Here is a 15,351-nt window from a genome sequence, read left to right on the forward strand (position 1 = left end):
TGCTGGCTCTGCAGCCAGCGTCTAGAGCCAATCTGGCTAAGAACAGGAAGTCTGTCAGCCCAGGGGCACATGCAAACAAAGTTTCAAAAGTCTGAAACAGCCTCCTTTTGTCTTAAAGTGATGGTTTATATTATAATTCCTCTACGAAAATCCTAACCCTTCTAGGGAAAGATTCTAATTTGCCAAAAAATAAAAAATTCCTATGCAGTCTTTACAAATAAGACAAATAAAAAGACTCTAATATACCTAGTTTAAAATAATGCATGGAAATATATTTATATTCTGCCCATGTGTTTCTTCCCGAAATCTCTAATGATTGTACTGCGGTGCTGAGTTGTCCAGAATTGAACCAGTGTATCATTCTCTAAGAATAAGGTAGGCAGTGACTGTATATTTAGCCAAGTAGCCCAAGACCACTCATCCTCCCGTGGTCAGGAAATACTAAAATAGTGAACAAAGGTAAACTTCAGGAGAAAAAGGACTTTCTACGCAGCAATGTAACTCACCCTTTCCGTTAAAGCCACGGGTACTTCAACCTCCCATCACCTTGCTGACAAAGTCTGTGAATTTGCAGAACCAAATGCAGGTGGATGAAAGCTAAGATTATTAAAAGATGTTTCGGACAGTTTCTTGTTCCACCCATAAAAAATGAGCTCATGTAGGTAAGATGACATGCTATTAGGGGCCTATGAATAGTGATGTTTCCTGGTTACTTCTCCAGGGGAGATTAGAGCTCCTCAGGAATTATCAGAGCCCTGGCAGGGACGTAAGTGGTTCTCTGCGTCTTTTCCCAGATTTGTGAAATCACCGCATTCTCTGACCCATAAATTACAAACTATGTCATCTGCTGGGTGGATAGGCAGAGTTTTGGACTACAGTGTTTTCTGTTTTGCTTTTGTTTGTTTGTTTTTATTTAGGCTGGAGGGGAAAAACTAGATCCAGAAGAGGCACTGATCTATGAAGAGGGTTTAGACGAAGGAGATGGTGTTGAAGGCGAGACGGAAGAAAGCACAAAACTGAAAATCTTCCGCAGGTTTGCCTTTGTGGCTTCCAAGCTTAAGGAGTTTATTGGCAACATGATAACCACCGCTGGAAAAGTAGTTGTGACGATTTTACTGGGTTCATCAGGTGAGACTTTCCAGTCCTGGGTGGAGCACAAATGACTCTGGCGAATCATGAAAGAAATGGTGGAAGAGAAAATAAAGAAGGAAATAATTCTATTCCATGACACCAATATAATAGCTGGAGCTTTTGTAAAAGAGGCCACATGTACAAACCACACACATGCAAGTCATTTTTCCCATGCAGTTCTACTTTTTATATTTTAGATAGTTTCTGTTAACTTCTGTAAAGCAATCGTTTTCTCTATCTGTTACATGACATCATTTTCTATGTGTAGATCAGAAAAACAACCATTCTTCCTCAGAGCCTGTGAATGGTGACCTGGGACAATGAATAATTTTAGTGTACAGGTGCCTCTGAGAGCCTGTCTGTATACATTGATTCATCAGTGATCATAACTTAACTCTCCAGGATTTACTGTTTTTCTTCCTAAGTTACATTGCAATCTTCTAGCACAGACACTCACTTCCTTTAAATTTTGGCTATAGACTGCTGATACCATAATTATGTTATATCAGTTTCTCTTCCGCCGCCACCCCAACATTCAGTGCTCTAGAGCTACTGGGAAGTTTATTCAAAACTACCTCCTTGAAATTTCACAAGATGAAACAACATAACTGTTTGTTAATGGGAAAATAAAAAAGTGGAAAAAGAATAGAATTTCTCAAGATATATAGCCCAATATTTTAATGAGTCATATCAAAATCAACCCGCACCCGTCCCCCGCCCCCCCCCCCCCCCACACACACACACACACTTCCCCTGAAAGGTTTTTAATGCCTGTAAAGGAATTGCCTCGTTTTACATTTCCCTTTTTGGTGATAGTGCAAATCAGATTTCGTTTGGTAGGAAAACATGTTAGTGAAACTTTAACTGCCACAGAATGTAATATTATTATGAATCCTAGTTAACTAAAAGACAAGGTAAATCATTATTTTAAAAGTGGTATCGGGAAAGCTGGAAGGGACATACAGTATTCCTGAAAATTTGTAGGGAGAAACAGAAGATGGAAACAGGCAATTAAGTATGCTATATTCTGCTGGTGTGAAGATTAGCTGTTTACTCTGCTCAAATACCATAGGTAGAATTTCTTCCTCATCTGGTATTTCCCCATATTTACAAATATCACTTCGTGTATGACTTTTTTCATAATAAAAATAGCACTGATTCTGATTTTATAAATAAAAAGTGATTATTTTAAAAACCTGATCAATACCTAAAAACCCATGGAGGAAATTTATATAATCTCTAATACTTGCAGTTACTGAGTCGTAAATGATTTTTAGTTCAATGCAATTTTTCATGATTGTATTTCTTCTTCCTTAGGTATGATGCTGCCATCTTTGACCTCATCTGTCTACTTTTTTGTATTTTTGGGTCTGTGCACCTGGTGGTCCTGGTGCCGGACATTTGATCCATTGCTGTTCAGCTGTCTCTGTGTTCTCTTGGCTATTTTCACCGCGGGACACTTGATTGGACTTTATTTATACCAGTTCCAGTTCTTTCAAGAAGCAGTTCCACCCAATGACTACTATGCAAGGTAAGAGATGAAAACTCATTAAGACATTAAAGGGGAGGTGGCCCTCTTATATGAATTTGTTTGAATTTTCAGGTGTTCTTCTTGATGGATGGGGTTCTCCTAGGGATGGGGAAAGCAGTAAATTTATTGAATGGCACAGTCTAGGAAGTAGTAGATGATCCATTCAGATGGAGGTGCTGCTGGGATAGTAAAAAAGGAAGCTGCTGTTTGTACCAAGTGAGACAGATACATGGTCTCAGCTGTGGAAAGAGACCCAGGAAAAACATTTCATATCAAAGAATAATGACAGCGTCTTGAAGCACCCAGCTGGAAGGAGCTCTCAAAGGCCAAGTGGAGGACATATTGAGAATCAATCAATTAAATAGTCAATAATTGATTCTAAAATTTTTTTAAAATATATTTTATTGATTTTTTTACAGAGAGGAAGGGAGAGAGATAGAGAGTTAGAAACATCGATGAGAGAGAAACATCGATCAGCTGCCTCCTGCACACCCCCCACTGGGGATGTGCCCGCAACCCAGGTACATGCCCTTGACCGGAATCGAACCTGGGACCCTTCAGTCCGCAGGCCGACGCTCTATCCACTGAGCCAAACCGGTTTCGGCTGATTCTAAAATTTTAAAAATAAAAATACATGAGTCCATGCTGAGAGAGAGAGAGAGAGAAATCTAATTTGTGTTAAATAAAGATGACAATTACACATACTCCTTATGGTGAAAATGGGAATTAAAGAATATAGCATTTACTTTGACTTTTTGGAGGAACTCTAAGCCTTCTCAGTTAATGAGGGAAAACTCCTCTTTACAGAATAACAATAGCTAATGAAAGGGAAAGGAATAATAGAATTAGAAAATTGCTACTCATCAATTCTTAATGACATACTTGTTTCTAGTTACAAACTAAAACCATTACTTAAAAAGGTTCTTGGAATGAAGGATGTTTGCAATAATGACAAAGTATATTTTCACTAATTATTTGCTAAATGCAAAGGAAAAAATCAAACCCTTACAATGGTGGTCAACCCCTTAACTAATTGATCAAAAATGACATAAACAAACATGGGATAGTTCAACATTTTACACTTCTAGATGTGATGTAATATAAGGTATACAGTATCATATTCTTAAGCCTTTAGACCAGCGGTTCTCAAACTGTGGGTTGCGACCCCTTTGGGGGTCGAACGACCTTTTCACAGGCGTCGCCTAAGACCATCAGAAAACACATATATAATTACATATTGTTTTTGTGATTAATCACTATGCTCATGTTCAATTTGTAACAATGAAAATACATGCTGCATATCAGATATTTACATTATGATTCATAACAGTAGCAAAATTGCAGTTATGAAGTAGCAACGAAAATAATTTTATGGTTGGGGGTCACCACAACATGAGGAACTGTATTAAAGGATCACAGCATTAGGAAGGTTGAGAACCACTGCTTTAGGCCTAACCTCCAATTTTCAGAAAATATAAAAGATAGAAAAGTAACTTAAATGACTCCACAGAAAAACAGAGAAATCCAGAATGTGGATTCTACAAGGCAAATGATCTGGTCTTCTTTAAACTTAGCACAGATATGACTCTAGGTTACATCCTCCTTTAATGACAAGCCCCGAAGAGAAGTTTTGAGGTTAAATGGGGACATTTTAATATTCTTTGGTTATGAGATGATAATATAGAATTTTTGTTAATTCTTAGGTACATGATTGTATTGTGGCTTTACAGGAAAATGTCATTGTTTTGGGAGATACATGGTGAATTATTTAGGGATGAAATGTCATGATTTCTGTAACTTTCTACTAGTTTATTGACAAACATGGGTGGGAAGGAAGGAGGGAGGGAGGAGAGAGAGAGAGAGAGAGAGAGAGAGAGAGAGAGAGAGAGAGAAAGTGTGTTATTTCAACTAGGTCATTGTCATTGGATTATTCATTGCCGTATTTTTAAATTTTCTTTTTGTGTGGAAAAGTTCATAATTAAAAGTTATGGAAAAAAGAAAAGGAAAGAGAAATGGCCAGAATGTCAGGATGAAGTGAAGACTGTGCCAGAATTCTTCTCTCTGATATATCTCTGGGAAGTCTTATAGGTACCTAAGTGAAATAAGTCAGGTAGAGAAAGACAAATACTGTATAGTATCATATATGTGGAATCTAATTTGAAAAGAACTCCTGTAAGCAGACAGTCGAATGGTGATTGCCAGGGCAGTGGGGTGGGGGAAAGAGGGAGAGGCTGGTGAAAGAGTACAAACTCAATTATGACATGAATAAGCTCTGAAAATCTAATGTATAGCAGGTTTACTATAGTTAATAATTCTGTATTGTATGCCTGAAATTTGCTAAAAGAGTATATCTTAAACATTCTCACATACAAAAGAGCTATGTAAAGTGGTGATTGATGTCAATTAACTTGATTGAGGTAATCATTTCACACTGTATACTTACATCATATCATTAAAAAATTATGTTTTTATGTGTTAACTAATGTCCCAGTGCACCGATTCATGCACACTGAAAGGAAATTAATTAGAAGAAATATTTTAATATCGCTATTCACTCTTTCTCTAATATAGAAGTGTCAACCAAATTCACGATTGACAATGACAGATTGAAACACATGCGTGTGATTGGTACCAGCGAGATCTTTCTATGTATTGCTCATGCACAAGTGAACTTAGCCTTTTATATGTATAGAATGAACTTGCTTAATTAGACCTGCTTTCTCATTTACCTAAACTTTTTCCATCCCAGTGAAGCACCCCAACTTCTCTTTCAGGTAATTGCCAGCAACACAGCAGTAAATATCAATATGAAGCAGATTATTATTATAGATCATGCAGGGAGAACGAAGGGTAAAATATTTAACTATAGCAGTGTTTGACTATATTCTGCACAATGAGAAAACCTGACGTCTTTCTTACTTCTTTTCAGTCGGGTCAAATTTCTAAACTTTCTAAATCTCCATTTTCTGGCCAATGAAAACAAAGTAGGATTCTACCGAGTCTCCTATCTACCTACTCCAGGACTTCTGTGAGGATCGAATGAGATGAGGCACAGGAAAATGCTTCACAGACATTTGATTAAAGTGTAAAATGTTTGCACCTGGCAAGTCACGTTCCTGGGCTGAAGAAACTCTAAGGAGGCTAGTTGCTAGGGAGAGGAAGCTGGGTGTTGCTACATGATGTCATTACCTGACACCCACAGCAACTGTTTCCAAGCTGGGCTAGGCTGTGGGCTGCATTTTGCGCCATGCAGTCTTGGCAGCGTTGGCTGCGATTTGGTGGGATGTCACTCTGGGGTGGTGGTGGGGCCTGTGTCCCACTTGGGGGGAGCCAAGTGTTGGTTTGTGGGCGCCAGGTCCGTGGTGCCATTTATTTTTAAATGGTCAGTGCACGTCATGGCAGCTCCTGCGTTGAGTGTCTGCCCCCTAGTGGTCAGTGCATATCATAGCTACCGATTGGATGGACATTTAGCCTTTTATATATATAGACTAGAGGCTCGGTGCACAAAAATTTGTGCACTGGGGCGGGGGGTCCCTCAGCATGGCCTGTGCCCTCTCACAGTCTGGGACCCCTCAGGGGATGACCATTTGCTGGCTGAGGCCTGCTCCCCAGGGGATTGGGCCTAAGCTGGCAATCAGACATTCCTCTGGAAGCCCGGCAGCCCTCGGGGGATGTCCACTTGCCAGCGGGGAGCAGACCTAAGCTGCAGTCGGACATCCTTAGCGCTGCTGAGGATGCAAGAGAGGCTCCCACCACCACGCTGTACTGGCAGCCATCAGCCTGACTTGTGGCTGAGCAGAGTTCCTCCATGTGGGAGCTCACAGACCACCAGAGGGAAGCTCCTGCATTGAGTGTCTGCCCCCTGGTGGTCAGTGTGTGTCATAGTGACCAGTCATTCCCAGTCTTTCTGCTGTTAGGGTCAGTTTGCATATTACCCTTTTACTATATAGGATAGCGGCCTGGTGCACGGGTGGGGGCTGGCTGGTTTGCCCTGAATGGTGTCCTGGATCAGGGTGGGGGTCCTTCTTGGGTGCCTGGCCAGCCTGGATGAAGGGCTGGTGGCTATTTTCAGCTGGTCACACCCCCTTCAGGGGTGGGGGTCCCCACTGGGGTGCCTGGCCAGCCTGGATGTGGGGCTGATGGCTGTTTTCAGGCTGGCCACACCCCTTTAGGGTGGGCATCCCCACTGAGGTGCCTGGCCAGCCTGGATGAGGGGCTGATGACTGTTTTCAGGTTGCCCTCACCCCCTTCAGGGTGGGGGTCCCCACTGGGGTGCCTGGCCAGTCTGGATGAGGAGCTGAGAGCTGTTTTCAGGCAGGCCAAGCCTGCAACTGAAGCTCCCAGTTTCTCCTTTTTTTCTTTTTTTATTCTGGGATTTATTTACCTTCTATAATTGAAACTTTGTTCCGGCTCCAGTTCCAAGGCTGGCTGGCTGAAAGCAGGTATCTGGGGTTTGCTTAGCTTCTATAATTGCAACATTGTTGCATCTGGAGCTCAGAGCTGGGCCGCGGCAGGCGGGGAACCTTGGCTTCCTCCATTGCCAGGGCAACCAAGCTTCATGTTCGCTTCAGCTGCGTGGCTGCCGGCTGCCATATTGGTTGGCAGTTAATTTGCATATCCTGCTGATTAGCCAATGGGAAGCATAGCAGAGGTATGGTTAATTACCATGTTTCTCTATTATTAGATAGGATTGTACTTCAATAAAGAAACCCCTTTAATGGTGTAGATTTACATAATATTCATTTTAGGCAGGAGTGAATAAATGCTAAATTTCAGTATAGATATTAATTCTAGACTAAATGAATCCTTTGATTTCTTTAGATGTTTAATTTTTGGTTTATTAATAGAACACATGGAAGTAAATGTTTTGTGCTATTGGGAGGGCTAACTTTTAGGGGATGATTTAATTGGGAAAAGTAAATATCTTCTATATGGCAGTAGTCCCTGCCACCTCCAACCCCACCACAGTTTGAGAATCTTTTCTGACATCTAGAGACTGATGATAAAAAATACAAAGAAAATTTAGAATCACTTGAAAACATTTCTTCTGTAAAGGATCAGTTAGTAAATGTTTAATGACTTTTCAGGCCTATGGTCTCTGTCGCAATTCTTTCAAGAAGCCATTGTAGTTCAAAAGCAGCCATGGATAAGATGTCAAAGAATGAGTGTGGCCATGTTCCAGTAAAACTTTGTGGACATCAAAATTTTAATTTTATATTATTTTTACATTTCATAAAATATTAATTTCTTTTTATATTTATCCAACCACTTAAAAATGTAAAAAAAAAAAAAATGCCCAGCAAGCATGGCTCAGTGGTTGAGTGTCGACCTATGAACAAGGAGGTTATGGTTTGATTCCCAGTCAGGGCACATGTCCAGGTTGCTGGCTTGATCTCCAGTAGGGGGCATGCAGAAGGCAGCCAATCAATGCAATCAGTGACTTTCTCTCATCATTGATGTTTCTATCCCTCTCTCCCTCTCCCTTTCTCCCTCTGAAATCAATAAAAATATATTTTAAAAAATTATAGCTCACAAGCTATACCCAAAAAGGTGGTGAACCAGACCAGGCTGGCCAACCAGTAGTGTAGATCATTTCAGTAGTAATAACATTTATTTTTCATTTAAATTGCCACAAACTAAAAATTATAATTTATTATAGACATTTTGTAGATAATTCCTTTAAATAGTTTAAAAGGTCCATTATTGTAATCTCATAGAGTAAGTCATTAGAAGTTAGATTGCTTAGCAGGTTATAGACAGTTTGAGCTACACAGTGTAATTAATATACAAGTATATATAAAATGCAGATTCTTTCCCACATTAATTTGTTGGTAATAGTATATTGCATTTTAGTCCTAGAAAGCTTGGGATTTTACATTTTTAAAACAATAATTTTTATAAGGCCTAATTTTAGTGCATTGTTATTAACCCCAAATTCTGAGTTAGAAGAAAAATTGCAAAAAAAAATCTTGCATGAACATTTGTCACATAAATTTCATAACCATACATGCTCCAGTCTATATCCAGCATCAGATGTGGCTGAACTCTTAAAATAATCCAAGCCATTGTTTATCACCTCATAAGCTTTCAGATAGGCTCTCTGGTGTGAATTAACATTATTTTTAGAAAAATTGAATTGATTTGTTTATCATTAATATAATACATGTTTGTTGGTGACTATTTGGAGAAATAAAATGAATAATAAAGGAAAACAATTTTTTTAAATGTAATTCTAACTCCTAGAAATAAACACTGTTTATTTTTGGTCTATATTCTTCCAGTATTTTTCTTATGCATATATGTGTTTTTTAAAACAAAGTTTGAATAATAATGCACATGCTGTTTTATAACTTGCTTTACTCAAGTATTGCATTTGCATTTTCCTAGGTTATGCAATATTCTTCTAACATGTGATTCATAGACTTCAAAGTGTTTGATAGTGTGGCTATATTATAATTTAGTAAATCCTAGGCTTCAAAGTGTTTGATAGTGTGGCTATATTATAATTTAGTAAATCCCTGATTTTAACCATGTAGACTTAGATTGTCCTTCATTTTTGCCCTCTTGAGTAATGCTGTGATGAGCACCCACATTATTTTTGAATTTAAGTACAGGCAGTCCTCGGGTTTTGTCGGACTCGATGTACGTTGTTTTGTGGTTACGTCGCCATCTCCCATTTATTTATAAAAAAAAAAAAAAGTTCTGTCAATTTGACCTATGTACATATGTGCTTTATGTTTTCTTTTATTTACAGTATTCACCACAAGTATAGGTCAGGACTTGTTATCTTTCTTTTAATTTTTTTTTTTACTGTTTCACTTCATTACTGCTGTGTATGTGCTCCATGTGAGTGACGTAGGTGCTTATGTAGGTGGGTTCCGACTTACAGCGAAAATCGCATTACGTCTCGCTGTAGGAATGGATCTCCGACGTAACCGAAGGACCTACTGTAATACTCATAATAAGCAAAATGCAGCCCCTGTACTCTTGGTTGTGAAGGAGCCCCTAGAGTGTTGTTTGGTGCTTGCTTCTGCTGGAGCATCTCTAGGTTTCAGTGATCCTGGGCCAACATTATAATTTATAGGTTTGAGATTCCCTCACTAGGCAGGTGTTATAAAATGAAATCCCAGACCTAGGAGGGGCACAGATCTAGGGTTTTACTTTTCTCTAGGTGATCTCTCCTTTCAACACAATGGCCTCAAGAGGCCATATACTTCCTTCCAGCTCCATCCAGACCTGTGGTGGAATCTTTCCATTATGTTTAGCCAGGGAAGGGTGTGGAGAAGGTGAGCAGGGACCCACAAGTAAATGGAATGGGTTGGAGATCAAGGTTAACCTAGAGGCAGAGCAGAAGAGTTAAACTATGTTGAATAGTATGTGATCAGTCTTACATTTAGTCATGGGAGTTCTTTTTGAAGCTTTATTTTGCTGAAGCTCAACTTCAGAAGAGTGGTCACTAATTTTTACATGGTTGTAATATAGTATAGCATTTCAGAATTGGGAAGAATAATCCTACTTTCAGACACAGGGTCTTAACCTTCCCATAACTATCAAATAATGAGCTCTGAATTTTGTTTTGGAAAATATGGTCATGTGACTCCTATGTGCAAAAATTAATGGGAATCACTAATTCTCCCTGAGGCAACATCAGGTCAGGATATACACACATATAATTGGAGGAATCATAACTATAATTGGAGGATCATATATTATTCAACATAGTTTAACAGAATAGAGTCCTATTACAAGTGTTATCCTAGCAGATCTCCCTAAGAAAAATGGTGAACTAAACAACATTTGACTTAGCTTATCCAAAGTGTAGTCCTTTCTCTAAAAGGTTTGTATTTTCATAGGGAATTTTGTAATATAGGGAATTTTGAAGAAAGAGTGCACCCTAAATGTTGAAAGGCATAAAGCAAGAATTAAATGTGGTGGCTAGTATTCAGATTCCTCCAATTATACATGTGCATGTGCTGGTCTGTTTTCCTACCTGAAAGGTGTTTATTAATTATTGGACAACTTCTGTTCTATGGGCTTTCTGTGTTAAATGTGCAAAACATGTACTGAATAGAGGACAAGGACAGAGGCAGGTTGTAATATTGGAACCTCAATCCAGGGAGTGCCATAGCAGGGACCAGAGAGGAAGGACATAGCCTTTAATACCTACATATGGGGAAGATCTGATAGAGCCTGTGGGGTGAGTTTCTGCCTTTGCCCAGCGTCAGGTAAGGGCTTATATAGCAGAGCGGGTGGGGAGAAAGCTGTGCTGGGAACAGTCTGCAAAGAAACAATCTGGTGAGGTGTGTGGGCTGTCAAGGACATGGGAAGAGACCTGAGTATGAGCTGCTCTGCTTCTTGTGGCCACCTGCCAGGCAGACACAATTCAACTGATTGGGAGGGGGAATCGGGCTATATCCTAGCATAACCCCACACAGGTGTACCTGATTTGTTCTGCATTATCATGAATGTGAGAAGCATTGTTAAAAAGCTCTAAAATACCTTTAAACTTCTATTACTGACATGAATTATAAACCACTTTCAATAGTTTGACAGCACTGACTTACGTCCTTGTGAAGATGGTAACAAAAATAATTGAGGTGAACTCATCTAAAAACAACCCTTCACAAAAAGTGGGTTCCCTGTTTTTTAATCTTGAATTATATAGATTAAAAGTTCTGAAATAGGCCAAGGTGAAGGGCATGGCAGGAGATTGAAATGCTTACTGTTTTCTTAATCACAGTGTAGACACTTGGAACTCATACGTTTTTTTCTCAACTCTCTTAATGAACATTTTTTGTACATTAAGCTTTGAGATGAGTTGTGACTGAATAATTCTTTGTCTCTTCTAATCTTAGACTTGCCTTCCAACTCCCAAACTTCCTCCTATTCACAGGAGTTACTGTAGGGATTGGACTTGTTTACTCAGATTCAATGTGTTGTTTTGTTGCTGTTATCATCTTAAATTTTACAGTTTGACAATGAAAGGGTAGGAAGAAATGGGAAAGGTTCTTGGGCCATACTCTATGAAAGTAGGATTCTCTACTAAATATACAACAATTTTTCCTGTGTTATTTATCCTTTTTATGTCTATTTCAATAAACTGTGTTGAAAATGCATTATGTTTAGTGAAGGAAAAGCTTATGTTTATTTTAGTGTTAAAAACATGGAAAAAAGCAAAGCCTAGAACCCCAGCACCATTCTATGACAAATGAGAACAATGTTAAAAAAAACAAATATTAAAAGCACAACATTATCTATTGCATTTATACTATTTTTATAATAGTCATAAAAATGTCTGTAACATGTAAGGAGTAATAAAGGCCTCAATGCAATGTGTCTTCTTATTCTACCTTGGAAAGGCTAGTGGGTCCTTTAGAGAATGAGACAGTGCAGTCAGTTTTTCTGATAGGTCTGCAATTTGCTTTCAAATAGCTATACAAGCCAGGTGATTTAAATGAATGCACGTTTGCAGCCTAGCCCAGGGCTGCTATGATGTGTCTTGTCTTGCACAGCGGTTCTCAACCTGTGGGTCGCGACCCCTTTGGGGGTCGAACGACCCTTTCACAGGGGTCACCTAAGACCATCGGAAAACACATATATAATTACATACTGTTTTTGTGATTAATCACTATGCTTTAACTATGTTCAATTTGTAACAATGAAAATACATCCTGCATAGCAGATATTTACATTATGATTCATAACAGTAGCAAAATTACAGTTATGAAGTAGCAACGAAAATAATTTTATGGTTGGGGGTCACCACAACATGAGGAACCGTATTAAAGGGTCGCGGCATTAGGAGGGTTGAGAACCACTGCATTAGAGTGATCTGAGGTCTGGGAACAGAAACAGCACAGAACGGCTAAGGTGTTTTTAATGGAGAACCATTGGCAAGAACTTCATCTGGAAGCAGTCCAGTGTATGAGGAAAAATGAATGTAAAGCAGGCCATTTTCATGCTAAGGAATGTAAATTAATCCAACCAGGGTGAAGCCTTTCCTTACCATTTCTTTTTTTCTTAGAAGATGGCGCTGGCAGTCAATCTATAGAGTTATTCAATTTGTAAAGTTGGTAGATGATAAAATTATAACCAAACTTTTGGTTTCATCTTGGAAACATCCTTAATGATTACGCGACTTGTTCTATAGGTGTCATACAGAGTTCACTGTGCTCATCTGAAAGGTGAAAATGGAAGCCAAAAGAAAAATTGACTTTCTACAGATAAATGGAAAATCAATGAACATGAACACTTGAAGCACCGAGTCTACTCAGGCAATTCTCTAGAACCCTATGGTCACTTGTATTGTGGACCCAGGGCCCCTGGGAAACGGGTGTCCTACTGAACCATGACACCTGATGCTATATACAAAAGCAGCCACTGCTTCCTACCAGGTAGACAAGCTTATGCACAGGTTGTCTTTTTAACCCAGAGAACTAAACTCCCAAGCTGGCCTCCCAGCATTTCAGCCGTGATTAAATGCTGTGGTCGAGATATCTCACCTCCTGTCTGTTGAGAGCATCTCCCAGGAAGAGGCTCCCTTTTAGTTTTCAGAGAGAATCTGCCCTACTCTCTGTGGGGACCTAGAACAGGCCTGGTTGACTGACAGTGCAGACTCATTCTCGAGGGTTTATATATACAAGAGCAGCTCACCTGCACCGTGTTATAACAGGTCAGGACCCTTTCCCAAATGCCATCGAAGATATAATGGGGTCCTCCCTCTCATAAGGTGACGTTGAGGGGATTACGCTAGCATTTGAAAGTGCATTCTCTGGAGTTCAACAGCTAGGGATTTAATGTTGGCCCTGCTACTTTCTAGACAGAGCACCTGTGCTTGTGTTTCCTGTCTAAAAATAGAGATGAAAAAGTGCCTCCCAGAGCAGAGTGAGTGTTGTATTAAACGGGAGAATGCCATATCCAGAGCTTGGCACTGTGGGGTGATTATTAAAAAGTAACATCTTATTGTTATAGTTGTCATGTTAACATACATAAAATGTTTTTCTTATTTAGACTCACTTCCCCATGCCTAGAAACAGTAGCCCCCTACAGCGTCACATATATAGTTCCCTAAGCACGTTAAGCTGCTCTACCCTTTGTGCTGTTTCCTTCCCTGGAAATGTCCTTCCTCTCCTTCCTCATCTTACTCGTTTCTGCTCTCTTCTCAAAGCCTAGTATGAGTACCTCCTTCTGAAACCTTCCAAGTTTTCTCCTGTGAGGAACAGAAGTTGTTTCACTATACACACTTGCTTTCTAGAACTTGCTGCGGTGGACCATAAGAATCTGTTTATGTTTGTATCTCCCCACGAGGTTCTGGTTTGGGGCCTCAGCACTTTCAGGCTCAAACATTACTGATCACACAGTGGACTTTGAGGAGATCCCTGTCCAAGCTGGTTTTCTTTCTCCATCTCCTAAAATCCTTGCATTTTATCTATTTGTGTATCAAAGTCATGTAAAACTTATTTAGGTTTTTCCTGAACTCCCAGGCCCAGATGTGGCCTCTGACTGTGAGAGGTATGTGAAAATTATTTCCCAGAAAGGTCACGGCCAACTTTAATGCATTCTCACTGCCACCCTCTGTGGTACATGTCCTCTCGGTATTAAATACCCAGTTCAGCGAGAAATGAAAGAGGCTATGGTATATGTGGTTCATTAAGTGTGATGTTGGCAAATATTTCGTTTTGCTGGAGACTAGTCATGGTTTTTAATTTATTTATTTAGAAAACTCAATAATAGTTTTCATCCCTGGTGGTTAAAATAAACATGGTTAAAAGTAGCTTTCACTTTCTAAGGAATTAGAGATTTTTGTTCATATTCAGTATGTTTCTTGGGGACTAGGTTTACCTCTTATTGTTGAGAGACTTTGGATAATGATTCTTAATTGGGGAGGGGGGGCTAATATTAAAAATGGGGCTACTATCCCTGCTCTAGAGTGCTGTGGTGAATATTGATGCACACAGGGTCTGCCCATGCCTGGTAATCAGAAGGCAATTAAGAAATGTTAGTTCTACTTTCCTTTGGTAGTGTGTGTGTGTGTGGGGGGGGGGGGGGTGAGCATATGCAGTGTAACCTTTTAATTAAACAAACTGTTATATGTGAGGGTTGATAAGTAATATTTTTCTTGCTGATTTCAAGTTTACATGGCATCCAGTAGTTTAATAAAATCCATTTTAAAATAACTCTTCTTTCCTCTTTTATTAAAAGTCTAACAACTACCATTGTTTTACTGATGAGGAAAACCAGTCTTGGCTCTGGGAAAATTTAATACTATTTAATTCTGTTTCTTGGTATTCTTCCCGTACAATAAAACATATTCCTTAAACAAACCTAAGTTGAAATATTATATACATATAAATAAGTTGAAATTTTAAACACACACACACACATATATATATATATACACACATATGTATGTTTATGTATATATAATGGGAGTAATTATAATAGTACATTCCCCATAGGATTGTCATGAATATTAAATTAGTTAATATGTGTACAAAAAAATCCTAGAACATATGAAGAACAGTAAAGAGGTATTTATTAAATATATTTGTTAAGTAAGTTATCTTAATAGTTAATTAGGTATTCAAGCCTTTTATTAAAACTTTGATAACAATATGTAAGTATAGTCTTTCATATATTTTATCAGCAAATTTTGAGTTCAAACAAGACTTTTGGATTTAGGCAGTATA

At 39.0% G+C, this 15,351-nt stretch overlaps 1 protein-coding gene across 5 annotated transcripts in view; it reads left to right on the forward strand.

Moving 5' to 3' along the window:
* The window catches only part of PIEZO2 (piezo type mechanosensitive ion channel component 2), a 342,209-nt gene that overhangs the window by 208,345 nt on the left and 118,513 nt on the right, over positions 1-15,351 (forward strand). For all 5 annotated transcript variants that reach the window (XM_036322510.1, XM_036322514.1, XM_036322512.1 and 2 more), the window contains exons 6-7: positions 918-1,128; positions 2,449-2,662. In XM_036322510.1, coding sequence (XP_036178403.1) covers positions 918-1,128; positions 2,449-2,662 — 425 coding nt within the window. The remainder of the gene's footprint in view (positions 1-917; positions 1,129-2,448; positions 2,663-15,351) is intronic.

The sequence above is a fragment of the Myotis myotis genome, unplaced genomic scaffold (assembly GCF_014108235.1).
Source record: "Myotis myotis isolate mMyoMyo1 unplaced genomic scaffold, mMyoMyo1.p scaffold_m19_p_9, whole genome shotgun sequence".
Lineage (NCBI taxonomy): Eukaryota > Metazoa > Chordata > Mammalia > Chiroptera > Vespertilionidae > Myotis > Myotis myotis.